This window comes from Lathamus discolor, chromosome 4, assembly GCF_037157495.1.
Source record: "Lathamus discolor isolate bLatDis1 chromosome 4, bLatDis1.hap1, whole genome shotgun sequence".
Lineage (NCBI taxonomy): Eukaryota > Metazoa > Chordata > Aves > Psittaciformes > Psittacidae > Lathamus > Lathamus discolor.
In genome coordinates, this window is record NC_088887.1 from 65,596,438 (window position 1) to 65,622,284 (window position 25,847).

At 38.5% G+C, this 25,847-nt stretch overlaps 1 protein-coding gene across 1 annotated transcript in view; it reads right to left on the reverse strand.

Moving 5' to 3' along the window:
• The window catches only part of CUL4A (cullin 4A), a 42,087-nt gene that overhangs the window by 15,612 nt on the left and 628 nt on the right, over positions 1-25,847 (reverse strand). The window contains exons 2-11 of the mRNA XM_065677883.1: positions 25,513-25,628; positions 20,887-20,991; positions 18,645-18,713; positions 16,836-16,909; positions 15,178-15,340; positions 12,642-12,731; positions 11,126-11,208; positions 7,900-7,967; positions 3,003-3,121; positions 285-477 (exon numbers count right to left, since the gene is read on the reverse strand). Of these exons, the coding sequence (XP_065533955.1) occupies positions 285-477; positions 3,003-3,121; positions 7,900-7,967; positions 11,126-11,208; positions 12,642-12,731; positions 15,178-15,340; positions 16,836-16,909; positions 18,645-18,713; positions 20,887-20,991; positions 25,513-25,628 (1,080 nt within the window). The remainder of the gene's footprint in view (positions 1-284; positions 478-3,002; positions 3,122-7,899; positions 7,968-11,125; positions 11,209-12,641; positions 12,732-15,177; positions 15,341-16,835; positions 16,910-18,644; positions 18,714-20,886; positions 20,992-25,512; positions 25,629-25,847) is intronic.

The following is a 25,847-nucleotide window of genomic DNA, read 5'->3' on the forward strand; positions in this document are numbered from 1 at the left end:
TTCCACTCTCTGAGCAGTGGTTAGCACCAGGCACTGTGCAAGAAGCAGAGCGCAGGGACAGCAGGAGTTGGCATGCTCCATCAGGACACCACGCACACACCTAAGAGCACACTCAAGCTTTTCAAACCCACAGCTCTCCCAGGTTAACTTTGCCTCATCCCAACAAGGAGGCTCCTAAAACAGAATGCGCACTGCATCGCTATGGCACTAGCACACTCAGCAGCATTATCTTATCATGCTTTCTATAGGTTTTTGAAATATTTTACAGAAAAATATTTGTGTACCTATCAATTCTGCAGGCTTATTTGGTCTCTTGTTGATAAATGTTTCAAAGGACTCCTTCATCAAGTTTATAAATTTTTCATTTTTCTGAAAGCACACTTCTATGATATGGTCCACTTTATCCTTAAAATCTAGTAGCTCTTGCACCATATCCTTGTCTTTTTCAGGATTAACCACTATTGTTGTCCCAAAGTTCTGTAAAACAAACACTTTTGATAATAAAATACTTTAGAGTGCTACCTGTCTCCCCCAACAGACACATTTACCCTTATAAAATTTATCATTAGAAAGAACATTTTTTTTTTTTTTACAGAGCTACTCATGTGACTTCAAGTTTTCGAAAAATGAGATGCACTGACATTTAAAATAAAACCCCGGACACACATTCATGGATCCCAGACAGCAGCGTTTGATTTAAGGGCTATACACACTTCAGACAAAAGCTACAAAAATAAAATAAAATACACAGTAGACACGACTGTATGATGTGCAAGCCTACAGTTAGATACAGAACTACATGAATCATGTCAAATATTACATGGAAACTGCCTCAGAAATGTTAAATATAGTGGAAAACGTGCTATTTTTCTTAAATCCACTAGAGAGCAATACTGGTGGAACAGGTGGCAAATATTCAACCGCCGCTCAGCACTCCGAGATTCCTCTTTCAGCACAGGCTTGAAAGCAAAAAAAAAACAAAACCCCGACTTCCAATAAAACAGAACTTTTCCATTTGCAAGAAGCAGTCGCAAGCTTGTCCTTCTTTTCTTGTTCCTACTTTTATTATCTTGGAGATACGGCACCATTTGTCTAATGAACTAAAATATCCGGTAAGGGAGGATTTTAACCTAGCAGACATTTTACAATTGCTTAGCAACACTGATCAGTGCCCTAGACAGAATCATGTTTTCCAAGGCAAGCAAGAAGAACATCTGCACAGTACAGCAAAACAGTATTTCACGGTATGTTTTCATCAGCTGATGTTCGCCACAACAACAAGGACAGATGGGGAAATCCTTCCCAAACCTCAAAAAGTCCTCTTCAATATCTAATTATCCACTGTGATCTTTCACTGAGATCTTTCTCAAGTATCATTCAGAGTGAAGCCAAACACAAGGCTGCCCAGAGTCCTTAGATTCAGTATGTGTATCACAGAATCACAGAATGGTTTGGATTGGCAGGACCTCTGAAGATCCATCATATCTGATATCCTTCATTAATACAGCATTTAGACATCTCACAGTCTCTGTCTGTTAAGGCATTTTCTCCATTCTGCAAACAGCAAACTGAGATGCAGAAAGCTAACTGATACCTCTGAAATCATGGAAAGGTGACTACAGTAGAGCACAGACCTTCACCCTAGTGACTTGTCATGTGTTCTGTGCACTTTCTTATACGGGCTCACAAGATATAGGTTTTTGAAGCCTTTAATGCAGCCTGCCATACAGAATGTTTGAAAGAAGGAGATTTACTGACACTATAGAAAATGGTTTCTAGCTTTGTGAGTCTGTAAAAAACCTTCTTAAAAACAGAGCCATAATACGTCTGATTCTGCAAGACATAAGGAATGATAAGCCAACTTAAGAGCTTGCTGCTGTGAAAGAAGAGGTTCTGATTCTCCTTCCCTTATTTTCCTGCCTGTCCTGAGCTCCTGCTTCTTTCCCTTTCAGCACATAGAATTTTCTGTGAGCTTCTTTAGCTCACTAAACTTGCCCTACAACTGACCTCATCCAGGTACGGTGTTAAAACAGGTCACAAAAGAGTCTGCAGAGTGGCAGGCAGCACAAGGGTAAAGTCAGGAGCATGATCTGGGAGCAAGGAAGAAGAAAGATGTTTCTTCTCAGCCACAACAAGCTATTCAATTGGCCCAGCTGCCTATGGATCCATGCGCTGAATATGGGGACACTGGACAACAGCCTGTAAGGCAAACTGCACCTCTGGGTTCATAGAAAATTAACTATGTCCCACTCACACGGGCTGCACACTGGTGAGCCAAGCCGAACTTCAGGCATGTGTGTGCAGAAAGGCACCTCTGAAATGAATTGATGTTCACTTAGACCTGAAGGTTGATGAACACAAAGGAGATGCAAAGGAGAACCATTACACCAGGAATTACCAACTCCAGAGAGAGTGAAATGTCTTCTCTGAAGCTTTTCTGCTTTCATCTTGCAAGAGCACTAGAGTGCAAGCTCTCTGGGACAGCATACTATATGCACATTATGCCTAGCAAAACAAACCCAAAGCATCTAAATAGGACTTTGGTGATGGATCATTTTCAAGAGGAATTATTCTGTTCCAAATAGCTTAAACATTCACCAGCATGTAGCACTGCTAACCTGCAGTAGGACAGCTACATTCTGATGTTTCACTGGTTTTGCAGACATGTAAACAGTCGTGTGTATTTGTAGCAAAACACAACACATAGTACAGTCCAGCATATCCTAAACACATGTGCACTTGGCTCTATTGGAAAGCAAAGCAAACCAGAATAACTTCAAACCTGTGAGGAAAGCAATTTCCAAGTAGAAATTTCAAACCAAAACTTAGGTGTTGCTGTTTCTCATCACGTGACCGTTGCTGGGGGGGAAGCATTAGCATCCCTCCCTGTATTTGCTTAAAACAGAATTTTAATGCATACACCTACATATTATTCCTGGTTTTGATAGAAGAGAGATGATAACAGCATAAATTTTGGCATTAGTAAAAGATCTTTGAAATACCTTGATGTATTCACTCCAATGCTGCAAAAGGATCTGCTGTCCACCTTTTACCCGGCTGAACAGCTGGTATGTCTGGGTTAAATCTGATATTCTGTTTTCATCGAGCAGATTATCAAGTCCTAAAACCAAACAATAAATAAATTAGGATTAAGAGTTGTATAAATAGTTAGTAATTTATCAGAAGAATCTGTGAAATACATCAGAAGACAAGACCCTCCAGAGTGCTTAAAAAATACAAACTTTTTAAGACTAAATTTCTGAAGGCAAGTGTAATGTTCAGAGTTAACATATCCCCTTGGTTAAGCTGGCTGAAATGATTTCCAGTACAGTATTTTAAAACTATTTCAAACAGCAGTACTCTCCCAACAAGGAGAGTTGTTGACTTTAAGCCTTTTGCAGAATGTTCATGAACAGTGCTTGATTTGAAGGGTACAGCCTTATCAAGTACCTCTGAAGAATGTCAGAAAACAATAAGCTAAGTAAACTGTGCCAAACTGAAAGACAAATACTTTGCAAGATTTTTTCTGTGGAGTGCGGTGAACCATGTTTTTAGATTGAGAGTGGGATATGAATTGTCTACTCTCACATCAAAGGAGTAACCCAATTCCTCCCAAGCAACTTTTGCCTTTCATGATATCACCCTTCATAAGACTAAGCTTTGCACTAAAAATACGGAGAAGAGAAGCTCAAGGCAAAACGTGAAGTATGCAACAACTGTGTACATATTTTTACATTTGAGAATATGGTGAATGTAGTTCTCATGCAACCAGAACTACACTGTCTGGTGTTGCTGACAGAGGCTTTAGTAGTATGGGAGGGTTGTATCAAAGATTTATGGTGTTCTTTTTAAACCCAGGAAGCTTGATTTTACACAGGTTGCCAATTCACATCATCAGTGTTGCTGACACCATACAACTGTCCTACTTCACAAAATATACTTCATTAATTAGAATCATAGAATCATAGAATAGTTAGGGTTGGAAAGGACCTCAAGATCATCTAGTTCCAACCCCCCTGCCATGGGCAGGGACACCTCACACTAAAGCATGCCACACAAGGCTTTGTCCAACCTGGCCTTAAAAACTGCCAGGGATGGAGCATTCACAACCTCCCTGGGCAACCCATTCCAGTGTCTCACCACCCTCACAGCAAAGAATTTCTTCCTTATATCCAATCTAAACTTCCCCTGTTTAAGTTTTAACCTGTTACCCCTTGTCCTGTCACTACAGTCCCTAATGAAGAGTCCATCCCCAGCATCCCCATAGGCCCCCTTCAGGTACTGGAAGGCTGCTATTAGGTCTCCACGCAGCCTTCTCTTCTCCAGGCTGAACAGCCCCAACTTTCTCAGCCTATCTTCATACGGGAGGTGCTCCAGTCCCCTGATCACCCTCGTGGCCCTCCTCTGGACTTGTTCCAGCAGTTCCATGTCCTTTTTATGTTGAGGACACCAGAACTGCACACAATACTCCAAGTGAGGTCTCACAAGAGCAGAGTAGAGGGGCAGGATCACCTCCTTCGATCTGCTGGTCCCGCTCCTTTTGATGCAGCCCAGGATACAGTTGGCTTTCTGGGCTGCGAGCGCACACTGAAGCCGGCTCATGTTCATGTTCTCATCAGCCAACACACCCAAGTCCTTTTCTGCAGGGCTGCTGTGAATCTCTTCTCTGCCCAGTCTGTAGCTGTGCCTGGGATTGCTCCGACCCAGGTGTAGGACCTTGCACTTGGCGTGGTTGAACTTCATGAGGTTGGCAGCAGCCCACCTTACAAGCGTGTCGAGGTCCCTCTGGATGGCATCCCTTCCCTCCAGCATATCAACCGGACCACACTGCTTGCTGTCATCGGCAAACTTGCTGAGGGCGCACTCAATCCCACTGTCCATGTCACTGACAAAGATGCTGAACAAGACCAGTCCCAACACTGATACCTGAGGGACACCACTCGTTACCGGTCTCCAGCCAGACATCGAGCCATTGACCACAACTCTTTGCATGCGGCCATCCAGCCAGTTCTTTATCCACCGAGTGTTTCATCTATCAAACTGATGTCTCTCCAAATTAGAGACAAGGATGTCATGTCTGACAGTGTTGTCTGCTTTGCACAAGTCCAGGTAGATGATATCAACTGCTCTACCCCTGTCCATCAGTTCTGTAGTCCGATCATAGAAGGCCACCAAATTGGTCAGGCAGGATTTCCCCTTAGTGAAGCCATGCTGGCTGTCACCAAGCGCCTTGTTGTTTTTCATGTGCCTTAGCATGCCATCCAGGAGAATGTGCTCCAAGATTTTGCCAGGCACAGAGATGAGACTGACTGGTCTGTAATTCCCCGGGTCTTCCACTTTCCCATTCTTGAAAATGGGGGTTATATTTCCCTTTTTCCAGTCGTCAGGAACTTCACCTGACTGCCAACATTTTTCAAATACGATGGCCAGTGGCTTAGCAACTTCATTTGCCAGCTCCTTCAGGACCCGTGGATGGATTCCATCAGGTCCCATGGACTTGTGTATGTTCAGGTTTTTAAGATGTCCTCGAACCAGATCCTCTCCTACAGTGGGCCCAAGGTCTTCATTCTCACAGTCCCTGCGTCTGCCTTCCAAGACTTGGGTGGTGCAGTCAGAGCCTTTGCCAGTGAAGACCGAGGCAAAGTCATTCAGAACCTCAGCCTTCTCCAAATCCTGTATAGCCAGTTCTCCCGAGAGCTTCCTCAGGGGGCCTATGTTGTCCCTAGTCTGTTTTTTATTCGCTACATACCTGTAGAATCCCTTCCTGTTATCCTTAACATCCCTGGCCAAGTTTAATTCTAACTGGGCCTTAGCTTTCCTAACGTGGTCCCTAGCTTCACGGACAACAAATTTTAAATTATATTAGTGTGCAAAAGATTTTCAGTCACAAAAGATTTTCAGAATCATCCCATTTTCTGCTGCATTCACCTTAAAAATAATTTCATTGTTAATTTTAACTTTCTTACATGTTCAGAAAGCAACCAACGCTCAAGAATGATGCCAGGCAAACTTTTGCCTGATATTTTGGTATTTTCTAAACTTCTGAGTATTAGAAGAATGGGCATACTTTAAAATGTAAAGCAACAGATTACAACGTCTTCAATACAGGTGATTGGTGTTCTTTTGGTATTGAACAGGGAATTGAGAAATGACCATTCCATCATTTCCAAGCATGACCTCCTGTTTATTTAAAGACACTGATATACTAACTGCATTATTATAACCTTGATTATAAAGTATAAACCTTCTTCCTCTGGCATATGAGTTGTGTGATTGAAAAAAATATCACTCATATGACAAATGACAAAGATGCCCAGCAAAGTCCTCAGACACAAGGCTTCACACAACTTCCACCACAGCTTTGGTGGATATTTGGAAAAAAATATTATACTCACAATAAAAAAACATTAATATCTATTCAATGGCAGTTGTAGTAATACAAGAAAGCAATGTTTCTTATACATACCCTGCATTTGTAAGTTTTTTCCCTACCCTGTACTAAACTGACTACATCACATGCCTTCTCTTAATGAACAAAACCTACAAAGGGCAGTATCATCTTCTACTTGCACACAATACTAGGATGTTATAATCAAAGGACAATGTGACAATGATCAAATAAATGCAGAACGTTATGCAAGTCCTGTTAGCTTTTTTGTTTTTAAGTGTAGACATAAAATGCAAAAGCTGATCCAACCATACTACAGTCCTAAAATGTAGTGACTAGAAAAATGTGCACATCTCTCCATATTTACATGGATGATACATATACATTATAAACCAAGAAAAAGTTTAGGTTAAACAAGATCTCATACTTTCAGTGAAGCCAACTGATAAAATAAATGCCACAGAAAAGCTACTTAAAAACAATATTGAATTCAAGAGCAAAATTGACAAATATCAACAAAAACTTAATTATTCTTACCTTCACTTTATGATAATCTTAATAATAGCTAAGATGGAGTGACCATGCTTATTTGTATAAATGTATTTAAAACAGTGAAATGACTTATTCCCAGAGTACTTCGGAGAAAACTGTGAGCATAGGTCTATCATTAAAGGGGACAAATAAAGAATTGAAAGGGGTATGTATAACAACCTGAAAGTATGAACAAACATGCATGTGATGGAGCTCAAAGATACCACATTACTAGAGACATCTCTTTTGCAGCAGTGAAGGAAGCAAAGATGTAAGGACAATTTGCTAGAAGATCTAAAACCTAAAATATGGCTACTGCAAGGAAAGAAACAGATCATTTACAGTATTAAAAGATCAGGGAATACTGACCAAACCGTGAAATTCAGTGAAAAGGGAGAGATTAAAAGTTAAGAGGAACAAAGATACGCTGCTTTGAAGACAGTAATGCCTGAATAAGGACTTCCTAAGAAGACTGCAGCTTTTATCTGAATTTGCCAGGTAAAATACAGACAAAGGCATATGAAAGTTCATTGCCTCAGAATGTTGCCAGTTCCAATAACTCATGATTCCTGAACTGTACAATCACGAGAATATGTGAAGCTACTGCACTTGAGCTGTGTGACTATTACATAAAAGAAGCTGCAATAGTAACTGCAGCTCTCATTTAAAAGTTTCTGTAATTCTATGAAATAAGCAGTTCCAAAGATGTAATACCAAAGCCCATTGCTGTAAGTCAAAAGAGATATAGGGGGTTTAGCAACTTTACAAATATGCAGTTATATTTTAGATATTTGTTTCCATGTATACAATTTCCTTGTGACAGTGGGTATAACAGTCATAGGGTTGGATTTCTGTATCTGCGGAAGTTTTTCCTATGGCTAAAACAACTCCTTAAATAAAAGCTGTGGAGTTTATAGTTATTTCAGAGCATGAGAATCTGTTCCTTACTGGAGATTACATTAACTAAAAAAAAAAAATACCTTTTTGCAAAATAGCTGTTAAGTGTTCTCCTAGTAGCTGTTTCTCCACACAAGCAATCAGTGGTTTCCTAAATAAGGCAAGAAAAGTACATCAGAAGTGTTACAGTGTAAGACAGTTGCCTCCTGTCACAGAGTATTTGTGAATAACTTACATTATAATAAAAAAAAAAAAACAACACAACAATTTTATACTTAAAACAGAGGCTACAAATTAAGACAAAAATGTCACATCGGGTGCAAGTCAAGAAAGAAAACAATAAACTATGCATGTAATGAATAAAGAAATTCAGGTTTGAATACTAAAAAGCAAGTTCTTGCACAGTAAAAGCGAGAAGCTTAAATACTAAAAAGCAATACAAAAAATATTTCTGGAGAAAAGTCAAACTGACTCTTTTTGAAAACGCAGCAAACAAACAAATCAAATAACAAACCAAACCAAAACCCTTCACGGTTTGAATTCCAAGCCAACACAATAGATGCTGGTGATGTTAAAACTCAAACTTTTCATCTGATTATGTTATGCAGTTACATAAGCATAAATTGAGCTAGAACCACAAAACTCAAATTTGCGAAACGTTTTAAATTTGTCCTTGAGTATTCCCTACTTTTTACTATTAATGAAACATTTGATACATTCACTTTCGACAGGACTGAAAAGTAACGGCAAGTTTTCTTTTACGTCTTTTTTAGCCTAAATGAGGAAAGAAATGCCTGTAGCCCAAAGGGTTAATTAATTTCAGTGTTTAAACTTCTACTGCTGCCTGCAATATGGCCATGAAAGATCAATCATTTTGGTCTGAGTTAAGTTTTATAGAACTGGTTTTCTGATGCTTAATTTAGATTTTCTAGAAGAAACGTGCTTGGCTATGATTGACAGGAGCCTTTTACAGAGCAGCATATACTTTATGTCCCTGCCTTCGCCAAAACACCACCTTTCCTGAAACAGCCCGTCAATGACAAGCCTGACCTTCTATACAATTTGCAGTTTTAGTCACTTCATCTCAAAAGTTTAAATGAGAATTTGTAACGGTTCACAGAAGGGAACAGGTGATCACATTATGCAGCAGGAGCTGCAAGAGAAATAACTGCATGTGTTAGGACTTTTCTTTCTGGGAAAGAGATGACTTAGCAGGGATACAGTACATTGACAGGCAGGGAAAAGGTGGAAGGAAACTGACTGATCGTTTTCCCTTCCAATACAAGAACTGGGGTCATCAGTGATGGTACTGGGAGCCAGACCCAAACAAAAGGAGGCAATTTATGCTGTGGTGGTTACCTCAGCAGTGGAACACTTTGCCAAAGACTGGCACAGAGGGAAAAACTTATGTGAATCCCAATGAGACAGTGCAAGTATTTGAAAGAGATCCAACCAGACAAACCACATCAGATTCAGAAAATACCCTCAGCTAAAAAACCAGGCAGATACTAGGAGAGTATCAGGGCATCACATACACTTACTCTGTTCTTTCTCTTTCAGTGACTGTAAGCAAACTCAAAATACCAGTCAGACAGACCCTTAGTCTTAATACATACAGCCATTTTTATGGTCACTTCCATATTCCCTGAAATTTCCATCTACTGCTACCTACAACTGCTGACTTGTCTCCAAGAGCAGGAGGAGTCAAGGTTATATAAAATACCATCCTTTGCCCCAGAGAAGACCTATTCTGCCTATGGGGGAAATAAGGGCAATTCGTCTGCTTGAGACTAAGCGGCAGAGCGCTATTTCCTAACAAGCAGACAGAATATTAACCTTGATTGCTAGCTAACGAATGAGCCTGAAGATACCTTCTGTACAGCCTCAAAGTCACCTCCCTCAGTCATCTACAGACTGACCAGGAGACCTGCTTATTCTGGTCAGCTGTCCAGAAAGCCATGTACTGGTGGGCTGTAACAACACACACTCCACGTGTGACACAAATCTGGTTTGAAGTATTTTGAATGATGCGTCCCATGATGGTTTTGTACTGGAAGTATCACTTCCACCTCAAGATCAAACCCAGTAACTGAATTTAACATCCTTTCTGCTCTTTCCATGCACACCCAGAAAGACAGTATGACCTGAGGACAACTCAAGGGCACTAATTTTAAGAACTGCTGTTTCTTAATGCAGAGAGAGAAAATTAGTGCAAAGTCTTCTAAAAGTAGGTTTTTAAGCTTTTAACTAAGGACAAGATTCAAAGCAAGGACTTGATATATTTCTAGACTAAAAATATATCAACCTATTTTTTAACTTAAACAGTAAATAAATACACATACATACACACGGTAACTTTATCTATAGAAATAGTTCCTTATATTTTCATGTGAGTGATTTTGCCAGAAAAAGTTAGTCACCCTGCAATTGCCATTTAAAGGAAGTGGATTCAAGTTCAGCTATCTACCATGACATACAATGTATGTGTGTGTGAATATATATAGAAAATACATCTGAGAAAACTAACAAGTTAAAAAGATAATTTTTATTCAGTTATCCTTCTGAGACCCAATGAAATACCAATACATCATCCAGAAAACTAAAAAATAAAAGAAAATGTTATGTTCTTTATTATCACGTTCTTTATTTTTAAAAAAATAAAAATTCAAAGCTTACTGCAGGACAGATCATTTAGAGACATATAGTGTGTCAGTGATTCTGCAGTGCTTTCTGAATGCACGTTCTTACTCCAGCAAAACACACAGTATTACTCAACACTTGAGTGAAAAAAGGAAAAGCTACCATGCACAATACATTGGCAGCAGGCACACGAAAAATCATCTACACTTAAGTTCACATTCTGGACTGCTCATGAGTGACGTTCACGTCCTCTATCCTACATCATAATTAAACCTTTTCCTTTTTCTTTCCCCTAACATGTCTTTCTTTCCCTCAGGGGATTTGCAGTTAATTTTGGTATCATTGAATGACATGAATGACTAAAATCAGCCACTATTTCAATAATGCGAGTTTGAGGCTTTAGGTAATGTTTTGTTAACTTCCATATAAACTGATAGATCTTTCTGGACAAATTTCTTCCTCTTACTCAAAGTATATTTTGATTTTGAAGAAATGAGTTTTGATTAAAATAAAGTCTTAAAAAGCCCAAGTTGTATCACAAGTGTTGTCAACAAGATAATATTTGTAAGATAATGGAGAAATAATCTCTGTCTCTCTACAACAATGGATAGTCACACTGTCTTATGAAGGATGCTGACTTATGCTGAGAATGACAAAATTTGTACTCACTGTGTGCTGTGGTCTAAATATGTTATTACTCTGTCTCCTTCTTCTTCCAAACGTTTATTAACATGGTGAAGATATTCTGGGACCTAGAGAGACAAGAGAATGTCAAGTTCAACTACAAAGGTACGAAAGGCAGATAATCTTGTTCCATGAAAATTATTTTAAACTACAAATTTAAAGACAATACTAATTGGAAAGGACTATTCTACCAGAATGTTGTTACACAGTACATAATCTATATTTTTATTGATCAGTGTTAATTTCTATTAAAAGCATTGTAACTGCACCTGACAGGAAGGAAGAGAAAAAAAGAAATCTAAGGATTTTTCAGAGGAAGTTAATTTTTTCTCAAAACCCTTCTGAGCTAAACTAGCCCTTAAAGTCTCACGGAGCAGATTTTCAGTTGGTGTGAGCCATACAGTTCTATTATTTCAATAGCAGTTTCTCCAGTAGAGTATCTGTGACCCTATGGAGCATTAACACATTTATCACATATTACAGAGGTATGAAACTCAGGGTTCAAATTATCAAAACAGTTATGCATACGTTTACACATATACACACATACACGTGCATGTGCATATGCATATAAATACATGTGTAAGTAGTACATATGCATATAAATACATGTGTAAGTACATGTATTTAAATATAGAATCATAGAATAGTTAGGGTTGGAAAGGACCTTAAGGTCATCTAGTTCCAACCACGTAAGTATACATGTATATACTGTGTAAATTAAGGCCTTACATCTTTTGGGTTTTTCCACAGTTTTCCACTAGGCATATAAAGGCAGTAAGACTCTTAGTCTCAAAATCCATATCGAAACATTTCACCTCAAATCCCAGTCAAATGCCAGGGAATGAGGTGAATGAAGCAGGATTAGACACAAGGATTCACCCCAATGCAATGTAAAAAGGCATTTTCGAAATTATTGTAGTGACTCAGTGTTAAAATTGAATTAGTAAAGGTAGTCTTCTATATTTTAGACCACCAAGAAACACATACATTTTCAGAGATAAAATCATGCTCTGCAGTGGGCAGTCTGCAAATGTGGTTATCTCAAGAGGACAGAAAACAAAAGTGCATTAAGTATATTTAATGAATATGGAAAAGAAACAGAACAGCAAAATAAATGCAACAAAACAGTACAAAAGTAAACAGTTTACTTAGGTCATAATCACATAGTAAAATGATGCCAGTAGATCTGTCACAGCTATTGGGCAAACTAATACTGTTGGCACACTTTTAAACTCTTTGTGGATATTACTTTCTCGTAGTGTGACTTTAGCTACACAAAACGTCACCATGTTTCTCCACCCTTGATTACATATTTCAAGCACCAAGGCAATCTAGAGCCTGCTCTTCCCTTTGATACAGTACTGCACATCAAAACACACAAATGTGTACCAGTAAATTTCATGGAACATTAATACATCATGGCACTACCAGAAGTTCTCATGTAATCCCATAGCAGATAAAACTAATATGAAAGCAATCTTGCACAGCATGCACCTACCTCTCTTTCCTGCATTAATCTTTGGCCTTCTGCAGCATATAAACAATTTGTCTCTTCCAGGAACCTCTGTTCAAACGATTCCTTGTAAACCTGTTAAGAAATTAATTTAGTTACTTACAAAAAGCTGCCAATAAAGATAGCCTATTTTGGCTGTCAGGCATAGAGGGCAAATAAATTCTCAAGAACCTGCATAGCTATGAGAAGTGTCAGAGTAACATTACATTAACATTGAAGTTCTCTGCCCACTGGTTTTAGAAAGACTGAGATCAGAGCTGACTTCCCAGTGAAGCAATAGTGTGTTTCAGTCATCAGTACTCAAACAGTTTAAATTGACAGGCTTCTTTTTAGGGCACAGAGCCCAACAGCACAGCACAGCACCGACATCTAATCCACCTGAGCTCAACACTCCCACTGGTACTTCTGTGGCAAAAAAATAATAAAATGCTTTCAGCTAGTGGAACATCGGCATAAACCAGATAATTCCCATCAGTAAAAAAATTACATGCTGAGTAATCCATCTTCAGATCTGAGGTTTATCTGAGTGGCCCAGGAAAAGTGAGTTCTACCAATAAGGCAAACCCCCTTTCTCCAGGAAAGGATTAAGGTGTGTAAAAAAGGGCATGAACAATGATCACAGACACTGAAAAAGTTCTGCAAAATGATTAACAGTTTAATATGAGGTAAGTCAGAAAGGACCACTATACAGAATAGTTAAAAGAGTCTGAAGAAGGCAGCTACGAAATAACATGTAAACAGAGGGACAGTTAATTAAAAGAAAAAGGGAAGATTCATTTAGTGTGGTGGAAGAATAGAAGAAAATATTTCTTCCAAAACATACAACAGAGCTGTCAAACTCATCATATTCTGACCTTTTTTTTTTTTCTCTTAAGGATTTTTAAAAGCTTGATTTTTTTTATATTTTATTTTAATGCAAACTTAAATATGAAAACTCTGGCTTGACAAGCATTCACAGCATTATAGTTCACAAATTCAGCACCACAATTAGACATCAATTCACTGTTCTCTTTGCACTAGCTCTATTTTCAATAGAACCAAATGCTAGATTTTATTTCTTACCTTCCTTTCCTTCAGGAAAACTGGAGAAACATTAACCACACAGTATACAGAACTGTTTTCTGCATAAAACTTGTGTAAAGCTCTGCACTAGGAAAAAACTACAAAAATAGGAAAAAAATAGGTCTATGCAAGGAGGAATCAACTTTCAGCAGCTGGGCCTCAATTGCATAATTGATGAAAAATTAGGAATGAGTAGAAAATTATACAATTACAGGGTTATGAGCACATCTCTGTCTCAGTGAAGCGACAGATATCTTAAAAGAACAGATTAGACCAGGTTAGCTTCCCTAGTGAAAAAGTAAAACTACACTTTTGAGCCAGTGAAGGAGAATGCAGACTTAAATCCAATTCTGTAAGAAAGATCGAATAAAAGGGAATGTTTATCTTTAGTTAGCAGAGTACTCTGATAAAAAACAGTAAGGGTTGAAAAGTCAACAAGTAGAAAAATCTGATGCAATTAGGGAAACCTGGCAAGTAACAATGGGCAAAAAAGTGGAAAAAAGCACACAAATCAGATCTGCACCTCCACATCATGTGATCTGAAGAAGTCATTGACAAAATTTTGCCTTCTCTCTTGAACAGAACAATTAGTTACTACTTTTTTCTGCTACACTAGAAAAAGTTAAAGATGAAAGTCAGGAGGATTAAAATGAAAGGCAGAAAAGCAGGTAAGCCACCTGACCCAAAAGGATTATTTTATGCAGTCTTCCTCGTTGAACTCTTTTTTTAAACCTCCAGCCAGTTTATAACGCCGTATATACTGGGGAACTAACTGAGCAACCTGAACAGTTTTTGAGAATGAAAGGCAGCTTATAACTTTTGTTGCACATCACATAAGGCTGCAGTGTCAATGAGAGCACAACCTATGCCAAAGTCAGCATTTTTTAGTCTTTTTGGTTACTTAGTATCTACACTAATGGGAATTTCCAGTAAGTTAAAGATTGACCTTATCTATTTGAAAACCTTGGCCTTAACTTTGCATCCCATTCTATCCTTGGCATCTCTCCTAAGAAGTTGCCAATACAGTGATTTTTTGGGGCTTTTTTGTTTGGTTTTTTTTCCCCACAGACCCAGGATCTGGACTCCAAAAAGTGACACCTTTTTACACTGACAGAGGTGGTCTTTGTTTTGTTCCTACATTTAATTGGTACTAGGATTAGAAAATGAGTGATTAAGACAGACACAATATTGCACATTCTAAAAGACTTGCAAATCTATTATTTAAGAATCTGCAGGCCACTACCTCTGCTAAGGGAAACAGGCAAAGAGGTCTCATTTAAAAACAAAAAATTGAAGATTGCACATTGATAGGATTGCCTCTTCTTTACCCAATCTAATAGCAAGATTTGGAAGCTCATTTACTGGAAGAATAAAATGATTTCTGCACAACACACAAATTAGAAAAGTCCAAACTCTGTTTCTAAACAGAGCTGTTATTAGTGAAGTTTGCTGTACTCACCTGCAGATCAGACAGCATGCTCAACAAACTCCGCAGCAAACTTCTGTCCACCGCTTCACCATTTCGTTCTTGCTCGATCAGAAGGAGTATTCCATCAATAGCCTTGTTTTGAACTTGCTTGTCACTAATTACATGATTTCTAAATAACTCTAGCCCCATATCCCTGTGTGAATATTGAAAATTAATAAATCATACAGTTGATTCTCTTAAAAAAATCTGTATCTCAGTGTGAGAAAAATGCATATAAAATATATATAGTGTATATATATTATACAGAAAGAAAATGTATTAATGATGTGTATCTTTTTTACATTGTCCAGTGAGAAAACTATAACATGAATTACAACAATACCAGGCCACAGGCTACCAGATACATACACTTCAGCTGAGAACTGTGACAAGCTTGTCTGTATTTCACACAATAGACTATAATAGTATGTTTATTAAAAAAAAGCTATTATAAAATAATAAAAATCTGAATATGTACCTTAACATAAGATTCCCTGGATCAGTCAATCTATGTGTAATAAATAAGTTTTGTTCAAAAGCATGAATTCTCTGTATGTTTAGGACCTTATGATCACCTCTCAGATTCTTGTTTCATTCTAAGAGGATGAGGAACGATGCCTCTATGTCATGAAACAGCCAATTATTAAACACTGTCTTGTCCAAGGGAAACAAAGGAATCTTAGATAAAGCTTGTTACCTCCAACATGTCACAAATCAGGATTTAAATAAAGGGAACTTTTCCAATATGAGGTGAAAACAACAGAAAGTATGAACAAACCTTTCCAATGTGTAGTAAAAGGACACCTAACACAAAGGGTTATAGGAAAATTACTGCAGAGATCAGGAAGAAAGAAGCCCACAGGACATGCAAGGGGTGGGAGAAAGATGCCAGGTTCCTCAGACAGCCTGAGGAGCTCCCAAGAGCACAGAAGCTAGCCAGGAAGGGAAGAGGTGCACACTTACTTCAGTACTTCAACTACAAATTTTTTTGCTATAGAGGTAGAGTAACAATACCATAAAATCTCAGCAAAGCCTGGGTTTGTTTGTTTGGGCAATGATTTAAAACACCCCCCAGGAGGGATGCTTAAAAACTGAATGCCCAAAGATGTAGTGTGCTTAAAGTACAGCAGAATCATCTCAACACTCTGACCAAGAGGTTTCAGCTGTCAACAGGGCAATGCTGGAAAAATGATCTGTACCTTTTCAGTGTAACTGACTTCTTAAAAACCAAAACAAAACCAAAAAACAAACAACAAAACAGAGCAAGGAGTTGAGTGTTGAATTTTGTCAAAACCAGAAACACCTAGAATGCCACTGGGCCAGCTCTCAGACACAGAGGCAGCAGTCTGAGGAGGTTCCCCACACAGCCAGCATCACCCAGGCTGCGAAAACTACAGCTATGCATACACCTTAACTTTTAAGCATATATTCACAGACCTTTTTCTTCTTTGACCCTCACTTTATAACGAATATTCCTGGGGAAGGAGGAAATGACATATGCATATGCTGACACATGTATATCCATAAATTAACACAAAATTTTAGACTTATTACACAGATAAAATGTGGAAAAATATTTTTTAATTTTTGCAAATACAATAGCATGTTCAAACTGTCAAGATTCAAGGAATATTTACATGGATACCTACCATATAGAAGGAAGCATTGAATTCTGAAGTACGTATGTACGATCCAAAAATAAAAAAATGCTTCTGATCATGATCTGAAAATAGAGAAACACAATGGTTTTTCTTCACTGTTTCAGAATGTGGTATTTTAGTTTATAAAGCCACTACTGAAAAACTAGATCACATAGACATACACTTTACTGCTATACGTACTTTCAACTTTCATGGTGACTTGTACAGCCACTGGTCTGTAATTTAGTGATATCAGTATTATTACTAAGTGGGGTTGCCAAGTACATCCAAGACAGTTTTCGAATTCATAACCATTAACAAAATAGTTTTATTAGACTGTTGAGTTCTACTGCTACTGAGATACATAAGCCATTCAATCAGTGCCACCAAGACATCCAGTAAACACTCTGAAGTAGCATGCTGCCATGGTTTTTGCTTAAAGAAAACATAATCTTTCCAAAATCAAAGTTAGCTGCCAAAATTTAGGAGAAAAAACTGATACACATTAAATGCAACTAGGTAAAGAAGGTATTAAAAATATGTATTTTTTTTTAATTAAAGAAGTGGGAGGAGGTGGGGTTTTACCTTATTACTCTTCCACATTCAAAATCCATTTTTAACTTTGCTCATAAAAAGCCTGCCCAGCTTTCAGTTTAGCATTAGCATAACTCAGGATGTCAGTAACTAACTCACCCCTAGGCCAGCTAGAGAGATTTCAATCCCAGCTGTCCACCTACTCCTACCCTAAAAGATTTCATTGCTTCTGAAGCAGTTCTCAAGATGATAGAGTTTCTGCCAAGCATATTAAAGTAAAACAGCTGTGAGGCTGATTTTTTTTCTCTTAAATAGCACAAGTGCTCACTTAGCACAGGGGCAAGGAAGCCACTTGCTCCAAGTTGTGACTTTGAGGAGAAAAAAAAATGCTCAAAAGTAATTAAGGTGAACAGAGTTCATAGTAAAAGCCTTTTTATAAAAACACAGGTCCAATTTAATTACATTGTAAAGGCAATAAACTTCAACTCTATTTTCATCGGACTGTTGAATTTGTTTTGAATGTTTCCATAACACTTTCCATTTTTATTTCAGATAAAAATCACATACCTTTGCCCATCTCCCACATGGGAGGAGAGAGGGGTGGATTCAAGGAATGAAAATAGAAATTCAACCATTTGAGGCATCTGTAGCCAAAGCTAAGTGAAAATGCAATGAAAACTCATTGTAAAATGCTGGCTTACAATTATAATTATGCATTCTTGAAAGGCAAATTCACAGACTGTCTTTGAGAGAGGATTTTTCTTCAGTAAATATTCTGTTGTGGAGGTAAAGGACAAGAAAGGCAAAAAGAAAAAGAGATTCAGTTCTTTAATCTTATTGTTTCTTAGCCCTATAATCAGGATAATCATCTCTGCTTTGAGAAAACCCAACAAACCAAAACCACAAAAAAGGTTACAAATGAACCTAGCTCTTGGAGCCAACTACAAGCAAAGATTATGTGTTCTCCAATTAATTAAAATCAGACAGCAAACGACTTCAGTATAGCCTTGTTAGTTTTTCTTTGCACTCATAGAAAGCAGGTGCCAATACATTTCTGAGTGATGTTCCAACTTCATATGAAACCTATGAAAGTCTGAGTTAACACATCAGAACATAAGTTTTCAACAACAAAACCACCCCCAGCTAGCAAAGGAGAAAGTGAAAAGCAATGCTGAAACATGGAGGAGGAGGTGCAACACAGTCCCAAGTTAAAACCACGACAAACTCCTTTTTGCCAGATCTCACACCTCAAGTATACATAGTCTGAAAAAACATTCAACTTACCATTTGTCTGCAATGATCTTGCCAGCATTTATTTATCTTCTTTAAAAATAAAAGACTATCCAGAGAATCTGTACAGCACATATTAAGGAAAACTAAGCTTGCTGGTATCTTTTTTAGGCCAGATTCTGGAGGTGATCTTTGCCAGCCTCTTAGCAAAGCTGCTCCATGGATATCCCATCCCGTGCTACTGTGACTGCCCAAGAATATACTATTAGTTGCAGAGCTTTTGGCCAGCAGAGGGGCTGGCAGCTCTCCAAAAGGCCTCCCTATATTTTCGGGGAATAGCACTCACTGCTCTTCAGTAATACCACCTAGTGGCTGTACTGTATAACTTTGATATAGATGTAAACAATAAATCCCACCAATGTCAAAAACAACCTTGTCACCAACTGAGGTGAGAGGAATGGAAAGGCTTATTTTGTTTGCTTAAGGAGTTCACACTGCACGCAACTGGAGTGACCCTAGTCTCTTAAAAGCAGTTACAATTTCAAATAATCCTCAACAAGCCCAAATACTGCTCTTCCCATATACATCAGCAGGTCTCCCTAACTATACAGTTTTCTTCGTTACACAACTGTTATTTACGAATAACAGAAAGTAAGTCCAAAAAATGTACCTCCCTTTCCTGCACAGTACCATCTCAAACACCCTCTGGTCTAATCTGACTAATCTAACCTCATATCCTCGGGATATAAAGTGTAAAATAAAATTCTCAGCTCTCAAAACCACCAGATCTGTGAGAGGGCGGGGGAGAAGACAAGTTTTACAACGCCAGTTTCAAAGCATCTCTTCAAAAGATCATCTGAAGTCTGAAAAGGCAGGAATTCAGAAAGAGGTTGACTGTACACTGCTTTAAAGCAGACTGTGAGATATGTTTTTTAGAGATTAGTTATGTTTAAAAGACTGCTGTACTAACAGACTTTTTCAGTTAGATGTAATTTTAAATGCATCAAAGTAAACCTAACGAAAAAAATCAGCTGCTGTGTAAGAGGTGAATTCACAGTGTTGATTTATGCACCGTGAATAAGGAAACCTGTGTTTCTTTCTATGTGATATAGAAGCCAGACTGCTTAACTGGAACTCAAATGAAAAAACAAAAACCCAACCACCAAAACACGTAACCCAAAACCATGTTGGGATTTAGGTAGTTAACAGGGGGAAAAAGAAAAGTATTATCTTCTTTATGACTGTAGGCACCTACCTGGGAAAATCAGTAAACTGAGAAGCTGACAGTCACAATCCAAAGCACATTTAAAGCATTTATCTGGAAAGAAGTTTCTTTCTGGATCCCAGTCCCTTGCTTCTTTCTATTTCAACCAACCTATCCTTTTCTGCTAATGAAATACATATAGAGACCCAGGAAACACTGCTAGCACCCAAAGTACTGTAGTATCTGTTCAGTATGGCACTTTCCAGCATCTGCTTGCTAAGACACTCTCCAGGAATGTGGGGACAGACATATGTGTGAAGACTCTATTTATCTAGTGCCTGAGCGAAGTGCAACCGTTACACTGTTACACAAAAAACAACCATCCCATAAAGCACAGTCTCAGCTTGCAAAGCACACAGCATTCAGAAAATAGGACCGGCTACCTAAGGTGTCCAGGGATCTACAGTCACTTCTATGACCACTTCAGACATAAGAAAAGCCCAACACTGTCACTTCAGAAAACTATGGAGAGATTTACCGTAAAACTTAAGGTTTCGGTGTCCCAAGACAGCCAAGTGATCTCCTGAACTTAGAGCTCTCTCCCAAGAACCTCCCAAGGTATACATAATACCTAAAGGGCTTCTTGAATAACTCTGACACACATCACTGCTGACCAGGAGTTGGTCAAACTTTATGTTTGAGTATTATTTTACAGAATACACTGTTGTTGAAAGTTACTGTGGTGGTTTTTTTTTTTCTTTAAGCTGTTGCTCCTGTACGCATCTCCTCTACTCACCTGCCACAGAAACCCATACCTGCTGTTAAACCCGATAGTGCTATGGAAATTTTCTAGATTAGGTGTAAAACTTGCGTTCCTATTGAAACGTTAAGTAAATTGTTATTAGAATATTACTTACTGGTATACAAAAATTATTCACCCAGATGACAACTTAGTCATATTTCACTTACATATTTGATCTAAATTTCTTTAACACATTGGCAATTACAGGTGTAATTTCTACAAAGTGCTGTTTTGAAAAACAATGATTTAAACTAACCATTCTAATAATTTCTGTGCATAAGGAAAGGATATTCTCTAAACTGAAGGATTTGTGCTTTCACATGATCTTCACAGACTTGTCGCAGCTGTTTGTACAGTGTAGCAGAGACTTTGTAAGAACACAGATTTTCAACAGCCTGAAAACAAATCAAGATTATGAATGAGACAGAAAAAACCACAACTGAAATTCCTCTGTGTGTGTGAGTGTGTGTAATCAAGGCCAACGACAGAGAGAAAAAATACCAGTGCTATCTGCCCAAGCTGCACTAAAAACCAAAACATCAAAATGAAATTACGACTTCATGATTCTCCTTTCTGATTTTGTGCCCTTCTTATAATGCTAGATTTCATGTACAAACAAGGTCCAACATCACCATATGGGTCATATTCCAGATGTTCTGTTAAACATTACTAGAGCTCCCTCCCCCTGCCCCCCTCCCCTCCAGATACTGCTCAGCAGCACAACTTTACCTGTAGGTCCATTTTGTCCGTCCTCCAGCACACACACACCTTTTTTTTTTTTTTTTTTTTTGAAAACACATTCATACCAAATATTTTAATTTCTTAATAACTTTAAGGTAGACATTTCGACCACTTGCTTTAAGTGGTAAATGAATACAGCTGTTTTCCTGTCGTCTTATTAACTTACTTCTTTCTGAAAATTTCCACTGATTCACACACTTATTATGCTAATGTACATAAACTAAGAGGGGAAAAAAAACCCAAACCCCAAACCACACACACACACACACATACACGCACAATAAACCCCAAACCAACAAACCCAACAGAACACCCACATTAACTATTAAAAACCATTAAATAAAGACTTGATTTATTAGGACCTTCTGGGATTAAGTATTCATGCACAGTTGAATAAGAAGACTGATTCTGCCCAAACCCAAACATTCTTGTGGCCACTATATTAATGTAAATTGAGTCATTATGCAGCTGACCTAGACTACACTGAGACAGCTCTGGCCACCTCTAGAACACTGCTGTTCAGCTATTCAGTAATTCAGTGTCTTACACTAGCGTTTTTTCCTCACAAGAAACTCAATGAGAATGCCAAAGAGAAAATGTAGCCTTGCTTGATATCACTGCCTATATTTAGACTTTGTTCCAGGCACACTTTATTTTAACTTGTGTGCTGTATTTCAATAAATTATTTTATTAATAGACCATAGCATCTGAAATGAATCACAATGAAGACAGCCAAATGTTCTGTGAGAACTGCAAAGTTTACAGTAAGAATTTTTGGCCATTCAGAGCTTCATATAAAATTATCCAAAGGAACTGGACATGGTTTTCAGAACTAAAAATCCATCTGTCTTTTCCTTCAACTTTACCTCGACTGCCCTTATGCTACGAGGTGATACTGCAGAGAATATTGCGTAAGATTTAAAGCACTATTTCACCCAGGCAATGAAAACTGACCCAATAATACTTTCCTTTGCTCCAGAGGATTTACAGTGTCACATTTTGTTGGCAAATTTTTTATAGGATCAATGAATTTGGACAAAGTTTCAGTATTTTCCATGCTGGGCCTTTACTCAGTTTCCCCCAGATTTTAGCTATTTTGGTGTCTAATTTCTTTGTAGGATGAAACATTATGGTGTCTAATACCAGCATGTAACTCTTTGTCAAAGCATTAGTAAATACTCTACACTCTGTTTCAGTTTAAGGTCACCCAAGCGCATGGACTAGGAAGTGCCTGGGCTGAGACAAGACATGAGGGGAAAAGCAGGGCTGCTTCTTTGGGCAACAATGCCGGCTTAAAGTGCATTTCAAACTGCAGCCATACCACCTCTGTGTTGTCTCTACTAACTGCTGTTCATGCTTTTTTTTTTTTTGATGGGGGGTGGGGTGAGCATGAAATCCAGTAATTTAATCCTTCTTCACCTTTTGCTTCATTCAGAGGTTTTGCTGCCTCTCTTTCTGAAAAAAAAAAATAAATATTGATTTGACTTCTATTCATCTTGCACACAACTAGTCTGGGAAAAAAAGCCACAGCAATTATTACATCTACAACACTTTTAGACCCTTGACCTACGCAAATCTAGTTTAAGCTCTGTTTTAAATCAACCTCTGTTTTGAGCAGTCTTCTGTTTTAACATTTAGCATGTAGATCATTGCTACTTCAGTTATTTCATCTATAGGCTTCAACATCCATGTCAGTAATTCTAACCTACCTGATGTCAGTTTATTTAAAGGTACATCAACTATGGCTTCCTCAATTTTGATACAATATTACAGAAAGTAAACAAACAAAACAATCACGCTGTGTCTGTGTTACATTTTCCATCTGGTCTTAAGGCAGGTAAGTAAAACAACATCTGCAACAAACTATTCACACATAATTATTTCACAGATAGTTTGTTACATTTCCTAAGGCACTGCCCTTCCTATCCATTCATCCAAATAAAGTCTGGTTAGTACTCTTGTAACTTTCTTTCCTTCACTACTACAGCCTCCTACTCTTACGTCCTCCAGAAGGGCAGTGCTGACCCATTTCAGGTTATTTAAAACCGTGCTGCAAAGGGAATTTTCTTTTCCCATTATTTTTGTCACTCATTCCTCACTCAGCAAGTCTTTGCACTGCCCCACTTTCTCTATCCCATAAAGTATAAGCTACCTCTATCCAAATCTGTGCAATCTACCACCAATCCCAGATATCATTTCTATTTTAGTCGCAAAAAAATTGGCTGCCACCCTCCCCTTGCTCACTCTGCCAAGCACCTTCATGCCTGATCCCATGCTCCCTCTAATGCCTGGAAAAAGTATCCTTCAGGCTTTCCACAAAGCCTTGTCATTGTTCTTCAGTTTTTCTTCAGCCACTGTGCCAAATTAAATAAATAAATCAGAAAGTTCAAAGGCAGGCTGGTACACCAGCCTGCCCTGCTCACCACACTGAACTCTAGTAGGCCTCTCACTTCCTCCCATAATGCCAGATAAAGACGGATTGTAAGAACTGATGCACACAGAAATTTTCCCCTGTGGATGAGTCGGTGCTCACCAACAGGCAGTTAAAACGATCTGTAAGTACAGATCAGGTTTCCGATGGATGCTGAACTTCATCTTTTATTCCTCTGGCAGGAGCGTAAGTACCTACCTATGCACAGGCACACAAACCACCACCACCCACTGTGCACAAATCTTGCTGATCTGCACCACTGCCTTGCAGATCATTGGACTGGCCTTGTGCAGCCTGTACAAATACACAGGCAAACTGAAAAAACAAGAAGTACAGTTCTCCCTCCATAGTTTATCTGAAATCTCACTCCTCCTCTTCTGCCAAAACTCAAGTCTGTACTCTGGTGATTTCATGGCCATATTACTATAATCTCATTTCTGAGCCTCTGAAAACAAGTTAGGTAACGCTCAAAGCGTCTGTGGTGGTTTGGGGTTTGGGTTTGTTTTTTTTTTTTTTTTTAGCTAGGCATGAAAAAGCAGGAATTTTTCACATGCTGGACTTAAAACCATAAAATGTATTATGTAATTCAAATTCTGCAAACCTGCAAGTGTTAATAGATGAATATATCAGTCAAGTTAGCTATTTAAAGGAAATAAAATAATACCATTTTGGTGTCAATATGCCCTTACGCAATCAGCCATTTCAGAGCTATACGTTATATACCCTAACTAATCACAGAGACAAGTATACTCAGCTCTCCATTCTAATTTTCTTGACCATAGGCCCAATATGGAATTCAGGATTTCTCATCCCTTGCAGTATGCACTTTGCAAACAATATCAGAACTACCTCAAATGAACATAATGTGAAAATTTCAGGTGAGCAAAATAATGTCTTAAGTCCTGATCTGGCAATGACATCCACATCTGCAGATCAAACACCTGCACCCACAGAAAACTCACAACTAACCTAAGCTATACAGCACAACTTAGCACATCAGTAATTTTTTATAACATGATCACTGTAAATATTACTACTTCAGTTAAATACCTCAGAGTATTAACAGGAATATAGAATGAAGACATATACAAATGCGGAGAGGAGAAAGAAATGGCTCATAAGTATTTCTCTCTCACCCTCCTTAGCCCCTGCTTCAGCAATCCAGATGTTCCAGAAATACTTTTTCAACACTTGAGTGTTGAAAAATCAAAAGACTGATTGTTATGAAAACGTAACAGTAATCTGAAACTCAGGTACACTGACAGCTTGTTGCCTGCTCAATCAAGATTCTTTTTCAGTTCCCCATAGGGTATTGATGCTGAAGTCTAACTGTTGTTATCTAATAATAATAAATATTTCAATATTACTGTTCACAAGAGACCACAGCACATACAAAAGAGAAGTTATAAAATATGTGGGAATAATATCCTGTTTGCAGCATCTGGAGCAGGCACTGTAATGAAGAGACAGAGACCTAAATCTCAGCCCTGCCCAGGCATAGCTTTTCATGTCTCCCAACATAAACTGCTTTTTCATGGGCCCGGATCCTGGTAGCTCTCCAAGGAACTGATATATAAAACCGCAAACTGATTAGAAACTAGAAACACTGGAGTGCGGTGTGAACAGTTCAGAAAATATAATCAGCTTCTAACAAATCAAAATACATTATGCTAAACGGGTAGCTCTATGAAAGTCCCAAAGCAGCTACTTTTCCTTCTGTCTAAAAACCCCCTATGCTCCTTACCTGGTAAAGCTCTTCAAGGTTGTATTTAATAGAAATGCTACTTTGTATGGCTCCCACCGCTTCATGAAGTTTTTGCCAGGTGTCCTGAGTATAATTATCTGGTAATTTGGGTCTTTCTGTGAAGGGAGATACAGGTAGTTGAAAACTAGCTGCCCCAATGGAACTCTGTAGCAATCTATCTCACCCTGCTTCATTACGCCCCGCCGAGCCATGTTGTGCTTGACAAGCCTGGCACAAGGAGAGGCTTGCCAACTCCACCCAAGCCGACGAAACCTTTGCACGGCGCCGCTGACCCTGTAGCCGGCGGCCCCGAACACGAGCGAACCCTGCCCGGC